General features: G+C 41.1%; 1 protein-coding gene across 6 annotated transcripts in view; it reads left to right on the top strand.

Moving 5' to 3' along the window:
* SORCS1 (sortilin related VPS10 domain containing receptor 1) overlaps nt 1–21,594 on the top strand; it is a 578,863-nt gene that overhangs the window by 501,218 nt on the left and 56,051 nt on the right. For all 6 annotated transcript variants that reach the window (XM_068548518.1, XM_068548515.1, XM_068548517.1 and 3 more), the window contains one exon: nt 18,713–18,899. In XM_068548518.1, the coding sequence (XP_068404619.1) occupies nt 18,713–18,899 (187 nt within the window). The remainder of the gene's footprint in view (nt 1–18,712; nt 18,900–21,594) is intronic.

Genomic DNA, 21,594 nt, shown 5'->3' with positions numbered 1-21,594 from the left:
AAGCTTACTGAAAAATCACTTTAGAAATTCAAATAAAACACTTAGTATTTAGGTCATTAAACAATAAGGAAAAAGAAAACTGTTAGGGAGGGATTCATTTTCCAGGCCAATCCTATATCCTATGATGAAGGTGAAGGTCCCTTTCCCAGAGACATAAGGAACCTCATTATGATACTCAGAAGAACATCATCTTTTGAAGCAGCAGATGTCAATGCTGGAGCGGGATTCACAATTTAGATTTTTATTTCGTTTTGAAGAATACAGTAGAGCAAGATCTGAAACAAGAAATCAGGCCTGCTCAGCTCCAACCTCTGTACACCCTCCAGGGACAGAGGCCAGGCTCTCATCTGTTCACTGTTGCTTTCCATGTAACCAAGATGATCAGGCGTCTCAAACTTGGCTGGGTGACGTGGGGACAGCTTGGGGAATCTGGTTCTAAGACATGTAAATTCATGCCTTCTGGGCACAAAAAGGCGAAAAAAAAATAACAAGTGAGTTCATTCCACTCGAATGGGCAAAGCTACAGCAGCAGGGATAAGTCTGCTGCCTTCACCTGTCAGAATTGGCCCCTTGATGCTCTTGCCTCCTAGTACAAAGCACCAAGCCCTAAAGACTGTCCCCATGTCAAGAGGCCCTGGAGACCTCACATTTGATTGTGAGATCCTGTGCTAATGAGTCGCAAGCTCACCTTACAGAAACAACCTCAGTTTCTCTATTAATCTCTGGACTATATACGTAGGCATGGCTGAGGTGTGTGATAAACAATGCAGAATACAGGACAGCAGAGTGTCTCAGAGAAGCTGAGGAGCGCTGAAAGTTGACACGATAATAATGCAGATGTCTAACATTGATTGAGCACTAACTGTGGTCCAGTTTGTGAGTGTTTCATGGATTGTCTCATTTAGATCCCACTGCAGCCCTATGCGAGTAAGTATTGATATTATCATTATCATTTTATAGATGGCACAGCCGAAGCACAGAAAGGCAGAGTAACTCACCTAAGATCACACAGCTACTAAGTAATGGAGCCAGGAGTCAAATCCAGGATCTATGTTCTCCTGCCTTGCTACTGCTTCTCTGTGGCGGAAACAACCATTTTCTGGCAAAGAACTTCATGTATTTCCTAAGGCTCTCTAGAGATGCTTGGCAGGAGTAACAAAGATCAAGGGGTAGAAAGAACAGGCAAAATTAACTACGCCCAAGCCAGTCTGCGCTGTGGCTGCTGCTGTATTCTTAGACACTCGTCAGTATGTAAATCAAGAGTTTCCTCCTGGATTTTCTGAGAATATTCATGGCTTGAGATCAGCTTGTTGAAAACCATTTCAGCAAAGAGAGAGGCCAAATCCTCCTCTTTGCAATTTATTGAATGACTACAGTGTATCTAGTGCTGTTTTATCCACTCTAAAGAATGGTGGAAAACATAGGATATGAATGCAGTACTCAAGGACTTTAACATCCATGTATACCAAACTTCTCCTGAGTCTTAGGTATGAATTAGGTTATAATATTGCTAAATTAAATTTAAAACCCAAACAAACAAAAACTCCTGACATGTGCCACTGGTAATACATGGTTTCTCTACATCCTCCTCAAAATTTCTATGAGTTCACTTCTCATTTGAATTTGTTGCTCCTAAATTTACTTTGAATAGAGTATCTGATTTGCCCCCATACCTAGTGCCAATTCTTTATAACAATAGGGATATTAATGCCATGCTTCTGATGCCCCTAAAGCAGCAAGTCCTCCAGGTGCCAAAGGGAGCAAGAGGTCCCTGCTACATTTTGATATGGCACCGTAGTGTGATTAATGAGATGTGGGCAGAAGACTCTCCAAGACAGTATAATATTTTATCATTTGGGCACCAAAGATCATGCTCCTGTGTCTCATGGTTTATTCCTGGTTCAATTTTCTCCTCTAGACTTGTCTTCTGTCTGCGAGGCTAGGTTGGACTGGGGACTGATGCAACACCCCCGCCTTTCTTTGTCCCCAGTTACTTACATACAAACCCCTCCGTGTAGGCTCCATCTCCTACGCGTATCAAGTAAAGCATTAGAGACCTGAGGAGTCAACCGTTCCACCAACTAGTTAGATATGTGTGTTTATTTGTTCTTCAACAAATATTTTACTGAGTTCCAATTTTATGTCATGTACTTTTCATTTATGAGTAGACATATTTCAGCTTGTGGAACTACATGTCTTGGGTTAACTAGGACCTCTGCTGTATCAAGTTTTAAGTAAAAATCTAAACACACAAAATGGAAAATACTAAATATTTTGTTTTCATTCAAAACAAAAAGAAAATTAATTTACTTAATTAAATTATAATAATGATCTATATTAGATTATTATAGATATCTATATCTATATTCCTAATCTATAATAGCAGTCATCTCTTTTTGGCATCTCCCAATAAGTGATCAGTATTATTAAGATAGGAATCATATCCTGCCTGATTGCAGCTCTAGCATCTCTGCTTACCGTGCCTACAGTATTGATAGGAACTCAATAAATGTGTGTGGATTTGGATAGGCTCCCCCAAAGAATGTAGAGATAAAGTCTAAACTTAAAAGGAAAAAGGCTCTTAAAATTTGAATAACATCCCAAACATGTTAAAGTCTTCATCTGAAATCCAAATCCCTTCCTATATTCTGTTCTAGTGCATGTCCTAATTCTAACATAAGAATATCAATGAAAACCTTGCTAAAACCAGAGCAAAGAAGAGAACTTCTTATTGACTGAAGATAATCAAACGCTAAGTACACTGATGCCAACTTGTAACTCCATGTACGATAGGATGTGCGTGAGCCAAAATTTTGCAGATTTGACAAATGCAGGAAATGGAATCCCTTTTTGTAAATAGCATGTGCGCCCACCCCCACATCTAGGTGACACAATGACATCATAACACAAGTCCTTCAAAATCCTACAGCTTGGTTACTCAGAGAACCGCATAATTCTGTTGAAGTTGATGAAAAGCTCCCGTGTTGGGAACCCCATCCCTACTGCTTTGAGGAGTCTCTCCAAATTTACCATAATAAAAGAATCTTCATTAGAAGCAACAAGGCAAAGGAGCCAGTCTTGCTTCCATCCCAGACTCACTCATTATGGCAGATCCAAGAACACACACACATGCACACACACACTCACACTCACACTATGCATTTATGCATCACTGTTTTCTTAAGGACAAAGAACATTGATCCAGGGACCAACCAAGAAGGGAGAGGAGGAATCCATGAAGTTGTGTTTAAGAAGCCGAACATTTTACATTTTACGACACCTGAATTTTAGGAAGCCAATCGAAGGTGTTTTGCAGTGAGACCCCAGCAATGAGAGGTAGCATCTCTGTCTGAAGATTTGCTTAAGATGGATGTCCTCTGGAGCACCTAGTGAGCACCTAGTGAGTCTATAGACTTTCAATGTGATAACTCGGCTTTCTAGAGAAATCCAGTGCGAGAACCTGAAGGCACAGGATGGATGGCAAAGGACCTAATCAGTCTAAAGAGCTCAGCAAAACTGATTTGGAAGGCATTCATTTGAGAGGACTGCTAGGCAGAAGTAGTGTCTGCATGTTATGGGAAATAATTAAATCTGTTTTAAATCGCTGTAAGAATAAAGAGATGCAATTCGCTGCATAATTTAAGACTTTTAAATTAAATCTGAGGCAAGGGACTAAAATTAAAAACTTTGGTCCGTATGTCGTTGTTTTAATACTTCAATTTACATACAAAGACTGGAACTTAATAAGGAAAATTCATGATTATAACTTCTTCTGTGAGATTTAACTCCGAAACGTGAAGGCTGTGTCCTCATTAAATGGATTTCAACGAGCTGTAATTTCACATACATTGAAAGACTTATGGCCACATAAAAGTAACCACAGTGTAATAGCACTTCATAAATACTGCAGGATGCTGCCAGCCATCGGATGATAGAGAAGTTGACTTTTGATAATTTTTTTGTGTCTGCGAGACACTTATCTGTTGAATTGATAGAGGAATCTGATCTACTTTTTCATCTGCAGAAAGAGCTGGCATAAAGAGTTAGCAGGAAGTGTTAAGTCCAGGCAGGTGTCACTTTCTAAGCCAGCCCAGATCCATCTCAGAAGGTTCAGCTGTTTTCTTCTTCCACACAAAGGAATGGGAGCTGATTTCAGTGAGCCGTGGAGATTTAAGAGCTTTCCTTATGCATATATAATTCCTTACTCTGTTCAGCTTTATTCTCTTTGACTCTAGCAAGGTAATTGAGCCCTTCATTTCTTCCCCCTTGTTGCTCCGGATTAAAGAGGAAAGAAGGAAATGAGGCAGGCAATATAGGTTGCCTTTAAGAGGGCTGATGCCTGAAGTTCAGGTTGTATTCAGGTTAGCAGTTCTCTCTAAGGCTCCACTTTTCTCTCTCCTCAATACTGGTCCACGTGCGTTGGTGTATTTCTATTCTTTAGGGTTTCAGAGAATAGATGTTTGCAAAGAACTTCAGTCTGCCTTGACAAGCAAAGAGAGATACTTGGCTCATTACTGAGAGATCCAGTACAGTGAATATCCCAAGGGCAGGAGTCATGAAATAGTCTTCAGTTTGGATTTTCAATCTTTCTACCTGTCTGCCTCAGGCCCTCCAACACTGGTGTCCACCACCCCTTGAATCAGGGCTTCACCAAACCACACAGTTCTTGCCCAAGTGTGTAACTTCCTCAGGTTTCTGGCTTTGTACTTTGCCATTCATTATTCCATGGCTCTCTGTCTTACCAGCTCACTCCTCTGTGTAACCCACCCTTCACATGCAATGGGAAGTCTCCATCACGTGACAACAGCACCTGGATAAGTTCTGCATCTTCGCCGAAGAGCAGAGATTATTTCAGCAGCCTGGAGGAATGTTGGAATATGTGTGGATGTCCAATAATGCCAATTACAAGAATAATAGAATTATGAAAACGACAGTTTACCTGGCCTAGAAATGACAACTGGGATCATCATCATCTGCCCATCTTTATAGCTAAAGAAACTGAGGTCCAATTGTAAAATGCATTTCAAGGGACATTCAACCAGGTCTTCTAACTCTCAGGTCACCACCTGCCTTCTTTAGGGCACCTCTTCCACATATAGAGATGTGGATTTCTATAGATCTCTGTAAAGTCACTTACATCTCATAACAACCTAATAACTTGGAAAAGTGATGAAGTGACATCCAGGGCAAGAAATCAAATATCCATTTCATAGACAGGATCTCATGACTCAATTAAGTCCACCAAGTGATGCTGGGTATAAAAATTCTGAAAGCTATTTGAAATTTTGACAGCAGAGCATAAAACAGTGTAATAATTTCAGTATTGCCATTGTTATTGTGTGCGTGTGTGTGTGTGTGTGTGCGTGCGCGTGTGTGCACGTGCACGCACATTATCATTGGTTAATATGGTATTCACCAGTGTAGCAACGTGATCTCTGGGTGGTACGATTATGAGCAATTTGAATTTTCTTCTTCCAAATTTTATGCATGTTCTACAGTTTTCTCGAAGAATTCATCATGGCTTTTCTCTCTTTGTTCTTCTTTCTTCTAATAAGGTCAAAATATTTCTATTACATATTTTACTAATAGGAGAAACTCATTGTAGGTTTATTCCTAAAGGAATCTTCCTACTACTCTTTCTTTCAAAATGTAACTTGTTCTTATGACATACCTGAATGTTTACTTTTAGAGTGATTTTTTTAAAAGTCATTCAAAAACATTTATACAATTTACGTCATTGGGCAGCCCCATAGTTTTCCTGCCAAAGGCTGCTGGGGTGACTCCTGAAGCCACCATGTAGCGGTAACAGTATAGCAATGCCCTTTACCACCTAAAAATGGTTTTGAAAGCACAGTGGATCAAGGTTCTGACCTCTCTGTACCACAACGTCTAGATGGAGTAAGGAGGCCTTTGCTTATGGTCATTTATCTACTTACACAAGCCAAGTGTTCCTCCTGACTCATGGTGTTCTGTTCCATTCTAAGCCAGACAAGTACAGAAGACATAAAAATGAAATTTGGAAATTTGCTGTTCATTTAAACACATGGTGCTACAGCTTATATGTAAGTGAAGGATTAAACCATTTTGTGATGTTCTAATAGGAAATTCTTGGTCGGAGCATTAGATCCAGAAGTATTTGGATATTTAGTTAGGCAAGTTCCAGGGATCATAGTCCTCAAAGAAGGGTCAAGCCATCTGTATTTCATCAGAGCGAAGGCGAAGTACGCATCCAATCAAATTATTTGGTGGGTCCATAGCCTGGTCTCCCTGGCATCACTGGCCTTGTCAGACCTGAGTTTTTTGGTGAAATCATAAAACCCCATGGACTACCCTCCTTACTGTTGTGAATGTTCTCCCTTCAGGTCAAAGCATCCAAGTTTACTGTTGCCTTTGTTCCCAGAGAAACCCGAGGTCTGCATATCTGGAGAGATGCCTGTGCTATTGAAAAGCATCTCCAAATAGGCAAGGGGAGGAGGTTGAGTCTATATTTTGCAATTGTGCCGATATCTAGATATCTTGGGATTATGTCCAGAGCTCAGTTTTGAAACTGAATAGAAGCACATAGGGAATGCTTCAAACCAGACAGCCAGGAAACACTCTCTCCCAGCTGATCTGGTGCGGCAGCCTCAGCATTCAGCAATAGTAGTACCTCTTGGAAGGGATGCCAGAGAGGATCAAGAGCTAGGAGCAGAAGATGGGGCATGTGCAACTGCCTTTTATCATAGACTGGTGTTGTCCTGTGCTAGAAGGACTCGGTTGACCACTATAAAATGGCAGTTCCAACATAGTGTCAGCAGTGGATTCCTGTTTACAGCCATCTCACTCTTTGTCAAACACTCATATCATCAGAGGTCTTCACAAATGTGCTTTGTAGCTTCCATGCTGTTTTCTAGAGCGTGGAGTATTACACCGGGCTCCTCCCACATCACTATTTAATGAAGAATTTGATCTGTGCTGGCGTTCATCTAACGGGTTTTACTTACTGAGGCTTACAAACGCTCTCTGGTTTTACATATCAGTCAATCCATTCTTCAGCATCCATCTGGGAATGAGCACATGGAATACTTTGAGTGTCTTCTGAACAACAAGTAGTAGTGATGAACTTGGAGTTAAGAAGAGCTTGGTTCAAACTAATCTTGTGACTCTAGGCAAATTTTAACAGTCTTTTAGGTCTGAGTCTTTTAGGGATGAAGATTCAATGAGAGAGAGACCTTCAAGATGGTGGAGGAGTAAGATGTGGAGATCACCTTCCTCCCCACAAATACATCAGAAATACATCTACATGTGGAACAATTCCTACAGAACACCTACTGAATGCTGGCAGAAGACTTCAGACTTCCCCAAAGGCAAGAAACTCCCCATGTACCTGGCCGTGTGGCTGACAGGGTCTTGGTGCTCAGGCCAGGTGTCAGGTCTGTGCCTTTGAGGTGGAAGAGCCGAGTTCAGGACATTGGCCCACCAGAGACCTCCCGGCTCCACGTAATATCAAATGGTGAAAGCTCTCCCAGAGATCTCTGTCTCAACACTAAGACCCAGCTCCACTCAATGACCAGCAAGCCACAGTGCTGGACACCCTATGCCAAACAACTAGCAAGACAGGAGCACAACGCCATCCATTAGCAGAGAGGCTGTCTAAAATCATACTAAGTTCACAGACACCCCAAAACACTCCACCAGATGCGGTCCTGCCCACCAGAAAGACAAGATCCAGCCTCATCCACCACAACACAGGCACCAGTCCCCTCCACCAGGAAGCCTACACAGCCCACTGAACCAACCTTACCCACTGGCGACAGACACCAAAAACAACGGGAACTGCAAACCTGCAGGCTGTGAAAAGGAGACCCCAAACACAGTAAGTTAAGCAAAACGAGAAGACAGAGAAACACACAGCAGATGAAGGAGCAAGGTAAAAACCCACCAGAACAAACAAATGAAGAGGAAATAGGCAGTCTACCTGAAAAAGAAGTCAGAGTAATGATAGTAAAGATGATCCAAAGTCTTGGAAATAGAATGGAAAAATACAAGAAACGTTTAGACAAGGACCTAGAAGAACTAAAGGGCAAACAAACAGTGATGAACAACACAATAAATGAAATTTAAAATTGTCTAGAAGGAATCAATGGCAGAATAACTGAGGCAGAAGAACGGATAAGTGACCTGGAAGATAAAATCGTGCAAATAACTACCGCAGAGCAGAATAAACAGAAAAGAATGAAAAGAATTGAGGACAGTCTCAGAGACCTCTGGGACAACATTAAATGCACCAACATTCGAATTATAGGGGTCCCAGAAGAAGAAGAGAAAAAGAAAGGGAATGAGAAAATAGTTGAAGACATTATAGTTGAAAATTTCTCTAATATGGGAAAGGAAATAGTCAATCAAGTCCAGGAAGCACAGAGAGTCCCATACAGGATAAATCCAAGGAGAAACATGCCAAGACACATATTGATCAAACTATCAAAAATTAAATACAAAGAAAAAATATTAAAAGCAGCAAGGGTAAAACAACAAATAACACACGAGGGAATCCCCATAAAGTTAACAGCTGATCTTTCAGCAGAACTGCAAGCCAGAAGGGAGTTGCAGGACATATTTAAAGTGATGAAAGGGGAAAACCTACAACCAAAATTACTCTACCCAGCAAGGATCTCGTTCAGATTTGATGGAGAAATTAAAAACCTTACAGACAAGCAAAAGCTAAGAGAATTCAGCACCACCAAACCAGCTTTACAAAAAATGCTAAAGGAACTTCCTAGGCAGGAAACACAAGAGAAGGAAAAAACCTACAATAACAAACCCAAAAGAACTAAGAAAATGGTAATAGGAACATACATATCAATAACCACCTTAAATGTAAATGGATTAAATGCTCCAACCAAAAGACATAGACTGGCTGAATGGATACAAAAACAAGACCTGTATATATGCTGTCTACAGCAGACCCACTTCAGGCCTAGGGACACATACAGACTGAAAGTGAGGGGATGGAAAAAGATATTCCATGCAAATGGAAATCAAAAAAAGCTGGAGTAGCAATTCTCATATGAGACAAAATAGACTTTAAAATAAAGACTATTACAAGAGACAAAGAAGGACACTACATAATGATCAAGGGAACAATCCAAGAAGAAGATATAACAATTGTAGATATTTATGCATCCAACATAGGAGCACCTCAATACATAAGGCAAATGCTAGCAGCCATAAAAGGGGAAATTGATAGTAACACATTCATAGTAGGGGACTTTAACAACCCACTTTCACCAATGGACAGATCATCCAAAATGAAAATAAATAAGGAAACACAAGCTTTAAATCATACATTAAACAAGAAGGACTTAATTGATATTTTTAGGACATTCCATCCAAAAACAACAGAATACACTTTCTTCTCAAGTGCTCATGGAACATTCTCCAGGATAGATCATATCTCAGGTCACAACTCAAGCCTTGGTAAAGTTAAGAAAATTGAAATTGCATCAAGTATCTTTTCCGACCACAACGCTGTGAGACTAGATATCAATTGCAGGAAAAAATCTATAAAAAATACAAACACATGGAGGGTAAACAATACACTACTAAATAACCAAGAGATCACTGAAGAAATCAAAGAGGAAATCAAAAATACCTAGAAACAAATGACAGTGAAAACACGACGACCCAAAACCTATGGGATGCAGCAAAAGCAGTTCTAAGAGGGAACTTTGTAGCAGTACAATCCTACCTCAAGAAACAAGAAACATCTCAAATAAACAACCTAACCTTACACCTAAAGCAATTAGAGAAAGAAGAACAAAAAAACCCCAAAGTTAGCATAAGGAAAGAAATCATAAAGATCAGATCAGAAATAAATGAAAAAGAAATGAAGGAAACAGTAGCAAAGATCAATAAAACTAAAAGCTGGTTCTTTGAGAAGATAAACAAGATAGATAAACCATTAGCCAGACTCATCAAGAAAAAAAGGGAGAAGACTCACATCAATAGAATTAGAAATGAAAAAGGAGAAGTAACAACTGACACTGCAGAAATACAAAGGATCATGAGAGATTACTACAAGCAACTATATGCCAATAAAATGGACAACCTGGAAGAAATGGACAAATTCTTAGAAAAGTACAACCTTCCGAGACTGAACCAGGAAGAAATGGAAAATATAAACAGACCAATCACAAGCACTGAAATTGAAAGTGTGATTAAAAATCTTCCAAAAAACAAAAGCCAGGAACCAGGTGGATTCACAGGCAAATTCTATCTAACATTTAGAGAAGAGCTAACACCTGTCCTTCTCAAACTCTTCCAAAATATAGCAGAGGGAGGAACACTCCCAAACTCATTCTACGAGGCCACCATCACCCTGATACCAAAACCAAAGATGTTACAAAAAAAGAAAACTACAGGCCAATATCACTGATGAACATAGATGTAAAAATCCTCAACAAAATACTAGCAAACAGAATCCAACAGCACATTAAAAGGATCATACACCATGATCAAGTGGGGTTGATCTCAGGAATGCAGCTCTATTTACAATAGCCAGGACACGGAAGCAACCTAAGTGTCCATCGACAGATGCATGGATAAAGAAGATGTGGCACATATATACAATAGAGTATTACTCAGCCATAAAAAGAAATGAAATTGAGTTATTTGTAGTGAGGTGGATGGACCTAGAGACTGTCATACAGAGTGAAGTAAGTCAGAAAGAGGAAAACAAATACTATATGCTAACACAGATATATGGAATCAAAAAAGAAAAAACGGTTCTGAAGAACCTAGGGGCAGGACAGGAGTAAAGACACAGATGTAGAGAATGGACTTGAGGACACGGGGAGGGGGAAGGGTAAGCTGGGACAAAGTGAGAGAGTGGCATGGACAGATACACACTACCTGATGTAAAATATCTAGTCCGAAGCAGCCACATAGCACAGGGAGATCAGACTGGTGCTTTGTGACCACCTAGAGGGGTAGGATAGGGAGGATATATGGGGATATATGTATATGTATAGCTAATTCACTTTGTTATAAAGCAGAAACTAACACACCATTGTAAAGCAATTATACTCCAATAAAGATGTTAAAAAAATAAAAATAAGCTATATATAACAAAAATATTTAAAAATTTTTGAAAAAAGATTCAATGAGAAACTATAGAGCAAAATGCTGTTATTATTTCTGGGACAGAAAACTTTTGAGAAATGTTCTCTCTCTTTTCCCTTAGTGACCATCGGGGGATGTTCTAGAACAATCTTAGCATAATTCACGTAATAAGTCACATGCCAGAGGTCGGTCTTATTGAATAGGCACAAGGGGGATAGCACTTCTCTCCATGAACTCCTTTCCACTGGCTGACAAAATCTCTTCTTTGGAGGCCAGAGCAACATTATGCCATAGTTATCTCCTTTTCAGTTTCTTCTTGAGACTCAGCCATAGAAAGCCTTGCCAGTCTGAGTCTAAAGTTGCTAACCTGAGTTGCATACCCTGGAGTAGGACATGCAAGGCAAAGGTGGATTATTTTTTGTTTTTCTAATTTATTTTATTGAAGTATAGTTGCTTTACACTGTTATGTTAATTTCTGATGTACAGCAAAATGATTGTTATACATGTATATACATTCTTTTTCATATTCTTTTCCATTATGGTTTATCACAGGATGTTAAATATAGTTCCCTGTACTATACAGTAGGACCTTATTGTTTATCCATTCAATATAATAGCTTGCATCTGCTATTCCCAAATTCCCCCAGCCCCCACCCCCTTGGCAACCACAAGTCTGTTCTCTATGTCTGTGAGTCTGTTTCTGTTTCATAGATAAGTTCGTCTGTGTCATATTTTAGATTCTACATATAACTGATATACGGTATTTGTCTTCCTCTTTCTGACTTAGTTCACTTAGTATGATAATCTCTAGGTCCATCCATGTGACTGCAAATGGTATTATTTCATTCTTTTTTATGGCTGAGTAGTATTCCATTGTATATATGTACCACATCTCCTGTACCCATTCCTCTGTCGATGGACTTTTAAGTTGTTTCCATGTCTTGGCTATTGTGAGTAGTGCTGCTCTGAGCATAGGGGTGCATGTATCTTTTTGAATTATGGCTTTGTCCAGATATATGCCTAGGAGTAGGATTGCTGGATCATATGGCAGCTCTATTTTTAGTTTGTTGAGGAACCTCTATACTGTTTTCCATAGTGGCTGCACCAATTTACCTTCCCAAAATGTGGATTATTTTTATTTCACACTCCCCATCCTGCCCAAATACCTTTAGCCATAAGAAGAAAGACTGAAATGTCTGATTTTTGTTTCTGGCATTTAATGCCCCTAGTGATATCTTTGTTTAAATACTGTGGTCAAAAAACATTAAAATAACCATAGAAATCCAAGACCAAAGTCGGCTGTATCTCATGATCAATCTAACCAATGTCTGTGTTACCTCCTGGTTATTTCCTATATACTTAATATTTAAATGTTTGTAGTAACAGTAAGGATAAAGTATTGTGTTTTGTGATGTTTCTTATGTTATCCCCTACTCCACCGCTTCTTTTCAATTTGGTGAAATCTTTATTGCCCCTCCTTTACTCCTCTCTTTTAACCCTGCTGATCTTCCTCTGCCCCTCACTTCACTTCACCCCTGGGGTAATCAGTGTTAACAGGCTGGGTTGTTTTAACCAGCACATTTATGCTCATGCAAACACATACAGACTTACAGTACATATACTGTGTTATTTTATGCATTTTAAAATAGGTTATACTATAGGTGTTTCACTTCAATGTAGTTTTTGCTGCATAAACTGTAAGGCACCTTCTAGGACTGAATTTCAGTAAAACCTGAGTCAGGCCCACCCTCGAACTTTGCAAGGACCAGCCTCTGACAAACGAGCCCAGTTTCTATCTGCAGTGGGTCCCTAATGCCTTCAGGTGGGTCTTGGAGTCTCATTTCTGGACTGAGGCTGTCAGTGTTAAGTTACTGTAGCATTTGTTTTCCCATTTTTCTCTGAAACCCTGTTACAGGACCTGATAGGTTCACACACCTTTCATTTCTCAGGTTAATCTTGGCTTCATTGTGGCCATTTGATATATTTGTTTTTCTATTACAGAAGCCAGCGCTGCCCTTGGAGAATCCCTGTGTGGATTTCACGTGGCTTTTGTGCCTTTCTTGGGCTCTTCTTTTGAGCTAGTGCTCTCAGTTCTGTGTCTATATTAGGGCATGTGACGAAATGGCATTAGGTCTAAAGAATTTTATGTGACAGTCTAGATATTTCCCAGCCTAGGTTGTGTTTCGGGAATGACTTGTCATTAGATTGAAGTACCTCTTGATACACAAGATTTTCCTGATTACTGGTTATGAATGCCTATCATTTCCCATATTCTCTAACTTCTTTATGGCTTGAACATGACACTGCCTCACCAGAGGGAAGACATAAGGGTAGTGTATGGAGTTTACAACAACCCGTCTTTCCACTTATAAGCAAAAATATTGTCGGAGGGGGAAACGGTCAAAGCCAGGAATAGAGTCTAAACAAGAAAAGAAAGTGAGGCTTGCCTTTGTTATCACCTTTCTCTCACTCTAAAAGGCATTGCAAGTAAATTCCAATGAAAGGAACTCAACAAGGACTGAGCTGCAAGTATAAAGCTTAAACCACAAATCATCTTAGACCTGTTTTTAAGCCTCTTACTAGCTATGAGACTTCTGGCATCTTGTTTAACCTGTTTGTGCCCCAGTTCTCCTGGTATAGCAAATAGAAATAACATCTTCCCTTGGTGTCTCCCAAAGGTCCTAACAGCCAAATGAGATAATATATAAGAAAGCACTTTAATGAACAAGCATGGTAGAAATGCACAATATTCAAAATTTATTTTTTCTTTTTAAAAATTTCAAAATATATTGAACAGAAAAGAATCATCTGCAAGCACTGTGTTAGGTACTGAAGATGCAGGCCTTAAGGGTACATCTCAGCCCTGTATACAAACTACCTTCATATTATCCAGCAACTCGTTTTCCTAGAGAACTGACCTTGACCGAGCGTGTCGTGGAACTTTTGTGATTATGCACCAGTCACTAGCAGTGAGTTTAGTTCTTCCATTCCTGGCTCTATGAATGCATCCTTAGCACTTAGAATCCTAAAACATCCTGGGAAAACTTTCACCATTGTGCCAAGGTGGAATAGGAATGGCATCAGCTTGTGTTGTACTGTATTCATCTTTAGATGAATTCGGTCACAAGAAAACCTAACGTTCAACAGTCTGAACCAGTGGGCCTCAACCTTTGGTGCAGCCCAGCATCAGCTGTGGACCTTTTCCAGGCCGCAGCAGGACCGAGCATCCTTCCCAGAGGTCCCGAACCAGGAGGTGGGTCTTGGATGGTAACTGGACATCAGCTTTTTTAAAAAAAAATATTTATTTATTTATTTATTTATGGCTGTGTTGGGTCTTCGTTTCTGTGCGAGGGCTTTCTCCAGTTGTGACAAGTGGGGGCCACTCTTCATCGCGGTGCGCGGGCCTTTCACTATCGCGGCCTCTCTTGTTGCGGAGCACAGGCTCTAGACGCGCAGGCTCAGTAGTTGTGGCTCACGGGCCCAGCCGCTCCGCGGCATGTGGGATCTTCCCAGACCAGGGCTCGAACCCGTGTCCCCTGCATTGGCAGGCAGATTCTCAACCACTGCGCCACCAGGGAAGCCCAACATCAGCTTTTTTTTTCTTTTAATTTCTATAAGAGATTTTGATATCAAAGGCTGAGATTCATTGATTTCAAAACCAATAAACTATGGGAATCAATTTAGCAGGAAGGTGAATGTAATTTCCTGTTGCAACTCATATATCAATCTACCTATCATCTACCCTGAACTATCGCCTAATTGGCTTCCCAGAATACTTGGGCCTCCTTCCAGTGCATCCTTCATATTGTAGCCAGAGTGATCTTTTTGAATTAAAAATATTATCATGCCATCTTCCCCTGCACCCCTGCTTCAAACACTGATGTCTTCCCATCGCTCTTAGGAGAAAGATCGAAGTCAGAAACTTGGCCGCCAAGTCCTAAAATGTCATCGTCTCCCCTCCAGTCTAATTTCACATGTTCCTACTGTGCCTGTATCGTTAGCTTCCTTTAACTGTGTCACCCCCTTCTGCCACAGGGCCCTTGCACACCTGGTTCCCGTTGTGCCCATTGCCTGAACTCCTCACCTCCATCTCTCTCGCTCATGTCCTTTGGTTAATTTCTTTCCTTCAGGCCTTCTCAGCTCAGATATCACTTCTTCCTGAAGCCTTTCTTTCTTTTTTTTTTTTTAATTTATTTTATTTATTTATTTTTGGCTGCGTTGGGTCTTCGTTGCTGCGTGCAGGCTTTCTCTAGTTGCGGTGAGCTACTCTTCGTTGCAGTGCACGGGCTTCTCACTGCAGTGGCTTCTCTTGTTGCGGAGCATGGTCTCTAGGTGCACCGGCTCAGTAGTTGTGGCTCACGGCCACAGCAGTTGTGGCGCACGGTCTTAGTTGCTCCGTCGCATGTGGGATCTTCCCGGACTAGGGCTTGAACCCGTCCGTGTCCCCTGCATTGGCAGGCGGATTCTTAACCACTGCGCCACCAGGGAAGCCCCTTGAAGCCTTTCTTGAAGTTCTCAATCAGGTTAGATTTTCAGCTCTGTACTTCTCCCTGCTGTACAAGCTTACAATGCCATGGACCTCTGACATCATCCCCTAGAATAGCTTTTTATTTATTTTTGTGATTATTAAAGTCCATCTGTCTCACCAGTAGTTTTTTTGCTCAAGAAAGCCCAGACTACATCTGTTTTGTTTGATTGGTTATAATTTACTTAACAGCGTTTTCTCCATTTAGTACCTGACACAAGATAGACACCTAATAAATATCTGTCATTGGTCGAATTAATGAATGACCAGAAGAAAGAAAGAATGACCCCATTAAAGCAGGGCAGGCATACCTAATCAAATGGTGACCTAGGACTTAGGAATTCTTCCCTTTGTCCTGTTTCTTATTCTCTAAAAGGAGTTGGTATCCCTGCCTGAGATGGTAATTGCAGCCCAAGGAAGTCAGAGGTTGATGATAGCTGAGCCCCAAAGTGATGCAGCTACAACTGTGTTAGGTTTTCCAAGCACCTGAGAGCCCCTGACGGCAAAGGCACGAGATCCAGTGTGTTCCACTGGAGTGGGCAAAGCTACAACAAGCAGGGGTGCATCTGCCGCCTTCAGCTGTCAGACTTGACCCCTGGATGCTCTCTTCTCCGTGTGCAGAACATCAAGCCCAGAGGCCTGCGCCCACATCAGGAGGCCTTGGGGATCTCACATTTGATTGGGGGATTCCATGTCTTTACCCACTGGGGCTCTCAGATGTGTGGTAAACCTAATATACATATATCTGTATATCTATATCTCCATCCCTGTACCTGACCTAATATTCTAAAAGCCTGGCTCCTCCACTCTATTGGCAGCCCTACCGATGCACTAGTCCAAATGCCGTGAGGCTCCCTCCTTTCAACTGTGATGTACACAGAGCACATTGTCCACCGTGGAGAATTAGGAATGCTATCAGGCCAACAGACAGTGGACATCCAGACAGAACTTGGGAGGAGTTTTAAGTAACTGACAAGAGGTCTAAGTCCAGGGCCACACAAGGAGAGTGGTGAATACCAGACAGAAAGAGCAAGGCAAGGTAGACTCAAGCAGTGGCAGCCAAAGCTGTACTTTCCCCAGTCACGGGGGTAGCTGCTCTCTCTCCGTGGAGGCCGAAGTAGAATCAGCTGAGAGGCGAATCTCCCTTCTTTCTTCTTGCAAATGGTGACCCTCCCTGATGTCCACTCTGTCTCCACAAAGAACCCTACACCTCTCTTTCCCTCTCTGTCTGTCTCTCAACCTCTTTCTCTCTCAGAAACTATGTTGCTTGTTTCATTCCGTAGATAACCTGGTTAAGCCTAGCTACGCCTGGTATTTCCCTGAGACACTTGCCCCAAATAACGTGAGTAGATTTTAAGGTGGGTTCTTCCTCCATGCCCAAACCCAGGATTGGCCGGCAGCAACTCTGTGGAAAATACAGAAAACATGGGAGGAAACTGACCAAAAACAGAATGAGAAATTGATCAGTCCAATTTGGTTGTCCAAATGAAGGACAAGTCAGCAAGAATGGCTGACATTTATATTTATTAGTAAAGGGAATTCAAGTAATTGCACAATGTCTGGGCTTGTGGATATTTGTTTCATAATTTTGAATGGAGTTTCTTTTTCCCACCCTAGGGGAGAATTTTTGCCCAAGTCCTTACTGAGGGTTAGCTGCCGTGTACCCCCTCACACAATGCTTGGCTGGGCACAGATCAGAAGAGTAGGTCACATAGATTCATAGGATTTGAATTGCTTTTCCTTTCCCTATGAATTAATCTTTTAAATGTCAGCATTTTAAACTTGCCCTTTTCAAAAAATATGATACCATATGAAGCTTACTTAATTGAAAATACATTTCTATTTCAAAGGTTTTTTGTTTTATTCCCCACCCCCAAAATGGGAAAAGCTAACAAAACAAGCAAAAAAACTTGTTAAACGATGGGCTGTCTGTGAGGGATGCTGGGTTTTGTCAGTTTTTCTAAGAAACTTTATTCCTTAAGAATCTCAACTAATTCCACAGGCTATTTTTTTTTTTTCACAGGTTTGGGATTTTATAAAGCAGACTTTGTCTTCTCCTGCCTACTAGTGGGAAATTTAGAATCATATGATTCCAGTCAAGCTTTAAAAGGGATATAGCAAGTCTTTTACAGCTGCATTGTTTTTACAGTCGTTCATTTTGGTATCGAATTTTACAGATTACTGATTACTCACATGTCTTCTATAACAACCTTTGAGTTAAGATGGTAAGATATTAATATGCCCATTTCACAGATTAGGTAACTGAGACCAAAGGATACTGAATGACTTGCATGAAGTCATCCAGCTGGTTAATGGGACAACAGGATTAGAGCTGGGAGGAGCTTACCCACCTATAATGAACGAAACCCAAGTCCAGAGCGATGGGTTCAAATCCCAAGACTGCTGCTAACTAGCTGTGATAACTCTGAGCAAATGGTTAAAACTTTCCTCACTGCAGCTTCCTCATCTGTAAAATGCACAAACATTGCCCACTTTTCTCTAGACTGAGATTCTGTGAAGAATAAAATGAGATCATTTTGACAGTACAAAATGCTGAAATGTAAACAAAATAACCATCATTATCTTAAACAATAATAGGGCTGAGTCCAGTGTCATATCATGTGTAAGGCAAGGTGTCTTCTGTCCTTCCTCCAACACAGATAGGGAACCAGAAATAAAGAAGGGGATTTGGGGGTCCAGAACACATGGGAAGTGGTCCTTGACTATGTCAGGGCGGCTGAATTTTTTAAACTGTGTATGTAAATCTTTTATTCATGTGGATGATCAGGCTGTAAACAAAGCCTTCAGAGAAACTGAATATCAAATTGGAGCTGATAATCAAACACTTAATTTTCCAAATCTTGAAACTTTTGGGAGTTGGTGCCCTTCAGATTTGGAGAGCATCCATCTTAGTAAACTCCTGTCTGCCAAGGGATGTCACAGGGATCCTGTCACACAGACAGGTGCTCCCAGCTATAGGAGGGAACCAGGGCTGCCTTTTGAGCCCGGGGCTCAGGCAAGCCCCAACCCCTGGAGAAGCAGCAGGCAAGCACCGCCGACTCCCCTTCCTCTGATGTTGTCTTTCAGGGTGACGTCCAGAGGACATTCATCCAAGTGGACTTCGGGGATGGCATCGCAGTGTCTTATGTCAACCTCAGCTCCATGGAAGATGGGATCAAACACGTCTATCACAATGTGGGCATTTTCCGAGTGACCGTGCAGGTGGACAACAGTCTGGGGTCTGACAGCGCCGTCCTGTACTTACATGTAACTTGTATGTTATTACTGTTGTTGGTTTATGACATATTTTAGATATTGTGTCCTTTTAAAGATATAATCCAAAATTCCTTATCTAGAAGAAGCTCACTAGTTACCTTTTAGCAGGAGGGGAAAGGAGAGTGAGAGAACCAAGTGGGGAGAAAGCAAGAAGAAACCAGGGTTTAGTTTTGAGTGATCTGGACTCTGGTTTGCTTCAGATTGTTCTCTTGCACTGACTCTGCCTCTTCCAAATGCTGCTGAGAGACGATACCTGTGTCTGTGCTGGGCCTGACCAGCTTGCTGGGCTGGTTGATTGAATATGAATTTGTTGGTGGGGGAGGGGGGCAGTTTGGGGTTTTTTTTTTTTTTTTTTGGTCAGAAATGTTTGAGAACAATCCCCATTAGCACAAGTAATGGAGTTTCTCCCCATCTGTTTTTTTTTCTCTTCCCATGTTATATCTCATTATTAATAATTCTTTTAGACTTTTGTTCCTTTTTTTAAAAAAGAGTATGTTTCCTGGACTTTGATCTGTGATGATTTGGTCCTAGAAGGTGGCATAGAGGGAAAGAGGGTAAACAATGTTAAGGAAGCTACATTTAGAAATAGTTTCAAAAAGTATTAAAGCTTTTCCCCCATTGAGGAGTTCAAAGGTGTCCTAATGAGACAATGATCTCTCCTAAGCTGTGTTTGGTAAAAATGTTTGCCATGAATGCCTCTTATGCTTGGTGTATGGGTGTCCCCAGACAGGCATAGGACTTGTTTAGATTGCTGGATAAATGGCTTATTTTTAAATGAAAGTGAGCCCCTTTATATGAACGGTCACGTTCAGATTCCAAGTTCTAGGCCAGGAATATTAAGGCTGGGCAGTATTCCATGCCTCTCACCTAACCTTTGTGCATTGAACCAAACTGAGCACAGAAAGTACCAAGTAGAATCTCTTTTGTTAAGCTGCTGTGATCCAGTGGGTGGATAAGACTATTTAGGGGTCCCCAAGAGATTGTTCCTTCCTGAGGTTTCCTGCCCTGTCAGTCATTCTTGATCCTTATCTCCTGTACACTCAGGACCCAAGTGCTTCAAAGAAACACACCTATCCTTCTTTGAGTTTAAACAGAGTTCTGCAAGAGTCCCACTATGCCAACTCCACATCCCCCTTTTCAGCTAATGTTTGTTAAGCTCTTACTGTGTGCCAGGTTTTGTGCTAAACATGTTCTTTATGTATATGATCTTCCTTTTCAAAACAACCCTATGAAGTAGGCACTATTAGAAACACTACCTTACAAAGAACAGTGAGGTTCAGAAAGCTTAAATCACCCACTTGAAGTTGCAGACCTACTGTCTGGCAGAGTTAGGCTTCAGACTCAGGTCTCCCTGCCTCCAGAATCCCAGCGCTTGGTCACTAGGTTATGATCAGTGCCTGTGCTGGCTTGGGGGTTAGAGGATCCAGGTCTCCATCAGCCCTTATTCGCCTCCACATCTTTGCACATCATCCCAAAGGCATGTGAACATTTACGTTAGAGGCAGTGTACTGGCTGTACAACTACATAGGTTCCAGACGCATTTCCCAGGCTCTCTTCCGGCTGACTGCCTCTTTTCAGCTGTCCTAGATAGACTTCCCGGAGTTGCCTCTTACTAAAAGATAATCCCTCCCTATATATCAGTATCTATAAGGACAAAAGTGATAATATCCTAAGACTAATCCTAAAATATTTAAAAACTACATCACAAACCTTGGTTATTAGTAACAAAAATAAATGGGAACACAAATGGCAGTACATTTGCTGAGAATGGCTGCCTACCTGGCAGCTTATCATTCTGCACAACTTATTCTATAACGCGGATTTTTGTTAAGGATCTACTCTCCTGAAGAATTACAGTTATTATATTCCATAACTCATATGTATTAAACATCCCTGGACTCTAAGCATGTGTCAGTACTGATTGAAAATTCAGCAGCAGCTTTTCGTTTCAATCTCTCAGGGTTTCCCATAGTGTCATCCATAGCTCCCCATCCTGGTTGCCCTGTGGACTCTTCCTTACCTTACATATAATCATATCCCATGAGGGAAACTTGCCTATCCTGGTTCTCTCGTGGGCTTACTGAATCCTGGGAAGGAAAACAGCACAGAGTTTGCCTCTGCTTCAGATTAAGGGTTGCTGAAGCCATGACTTCTGAAAGAAATGAGCTGCTTTGTACACTTGCAATTTTTTTCATCTCATTAGCCTGATTGAACGGCTTAAGTGATTTGACCTTAACCTCAGTAGCAGGTGATTTGTAATGGAAAGTTTTGTGTTCTGATTTTAATTTTGTCAGACTCATCTTGGGTTAAGCAGCGGTTGGATAAGCAGGCCTCATATCATGGGACCCCTTTCTAAGCCTGGTCTTGGGGACAAGAATTAGCTTTTTGTACGAACTCTATGAAAGCAGGATTATTTTTAAAGTTTTCATTAATTCACATACATATAAAGGCCTTGGCATGAGCAGTGCCAGCAGGTTCTGACATGTTTGCTAGGGCATCTCTCCTGAAGGGCCCGTCGTGCTTTACTGTGCATATGAACTTCTTTGCTTATTCTCACACCTCTACCATGATGGGCAACATTTGGCCTTCCTTTCATATGGGAAAAGCAGGGATTAGAGAAGTACTATGATTTGACACTATTTTACACTAAGAGGAAGTCACGGTAAACTCATAATTGACTTACATTCCCCCTG

This window comes from Eschrichtius robustus, chromosome 7, assembly GCF_028021215.1.
Source record: "Eschrichtius robustus isolate mEscRob2 chromosome 7, mEscRob2.pri, whole genome shotgun sequence".
Lineage (NCBI taxonomy): Eukaryota > Metazoa > Chordata > Mammalia > Artiodactyla > Eschrichtiidae > Eschrichtius > Eschrichtius robustus.
Note: the sequence above shows the minus strand (reverse complement) of the source record. Positions and strands in the feature narration are given on the sequence as shown.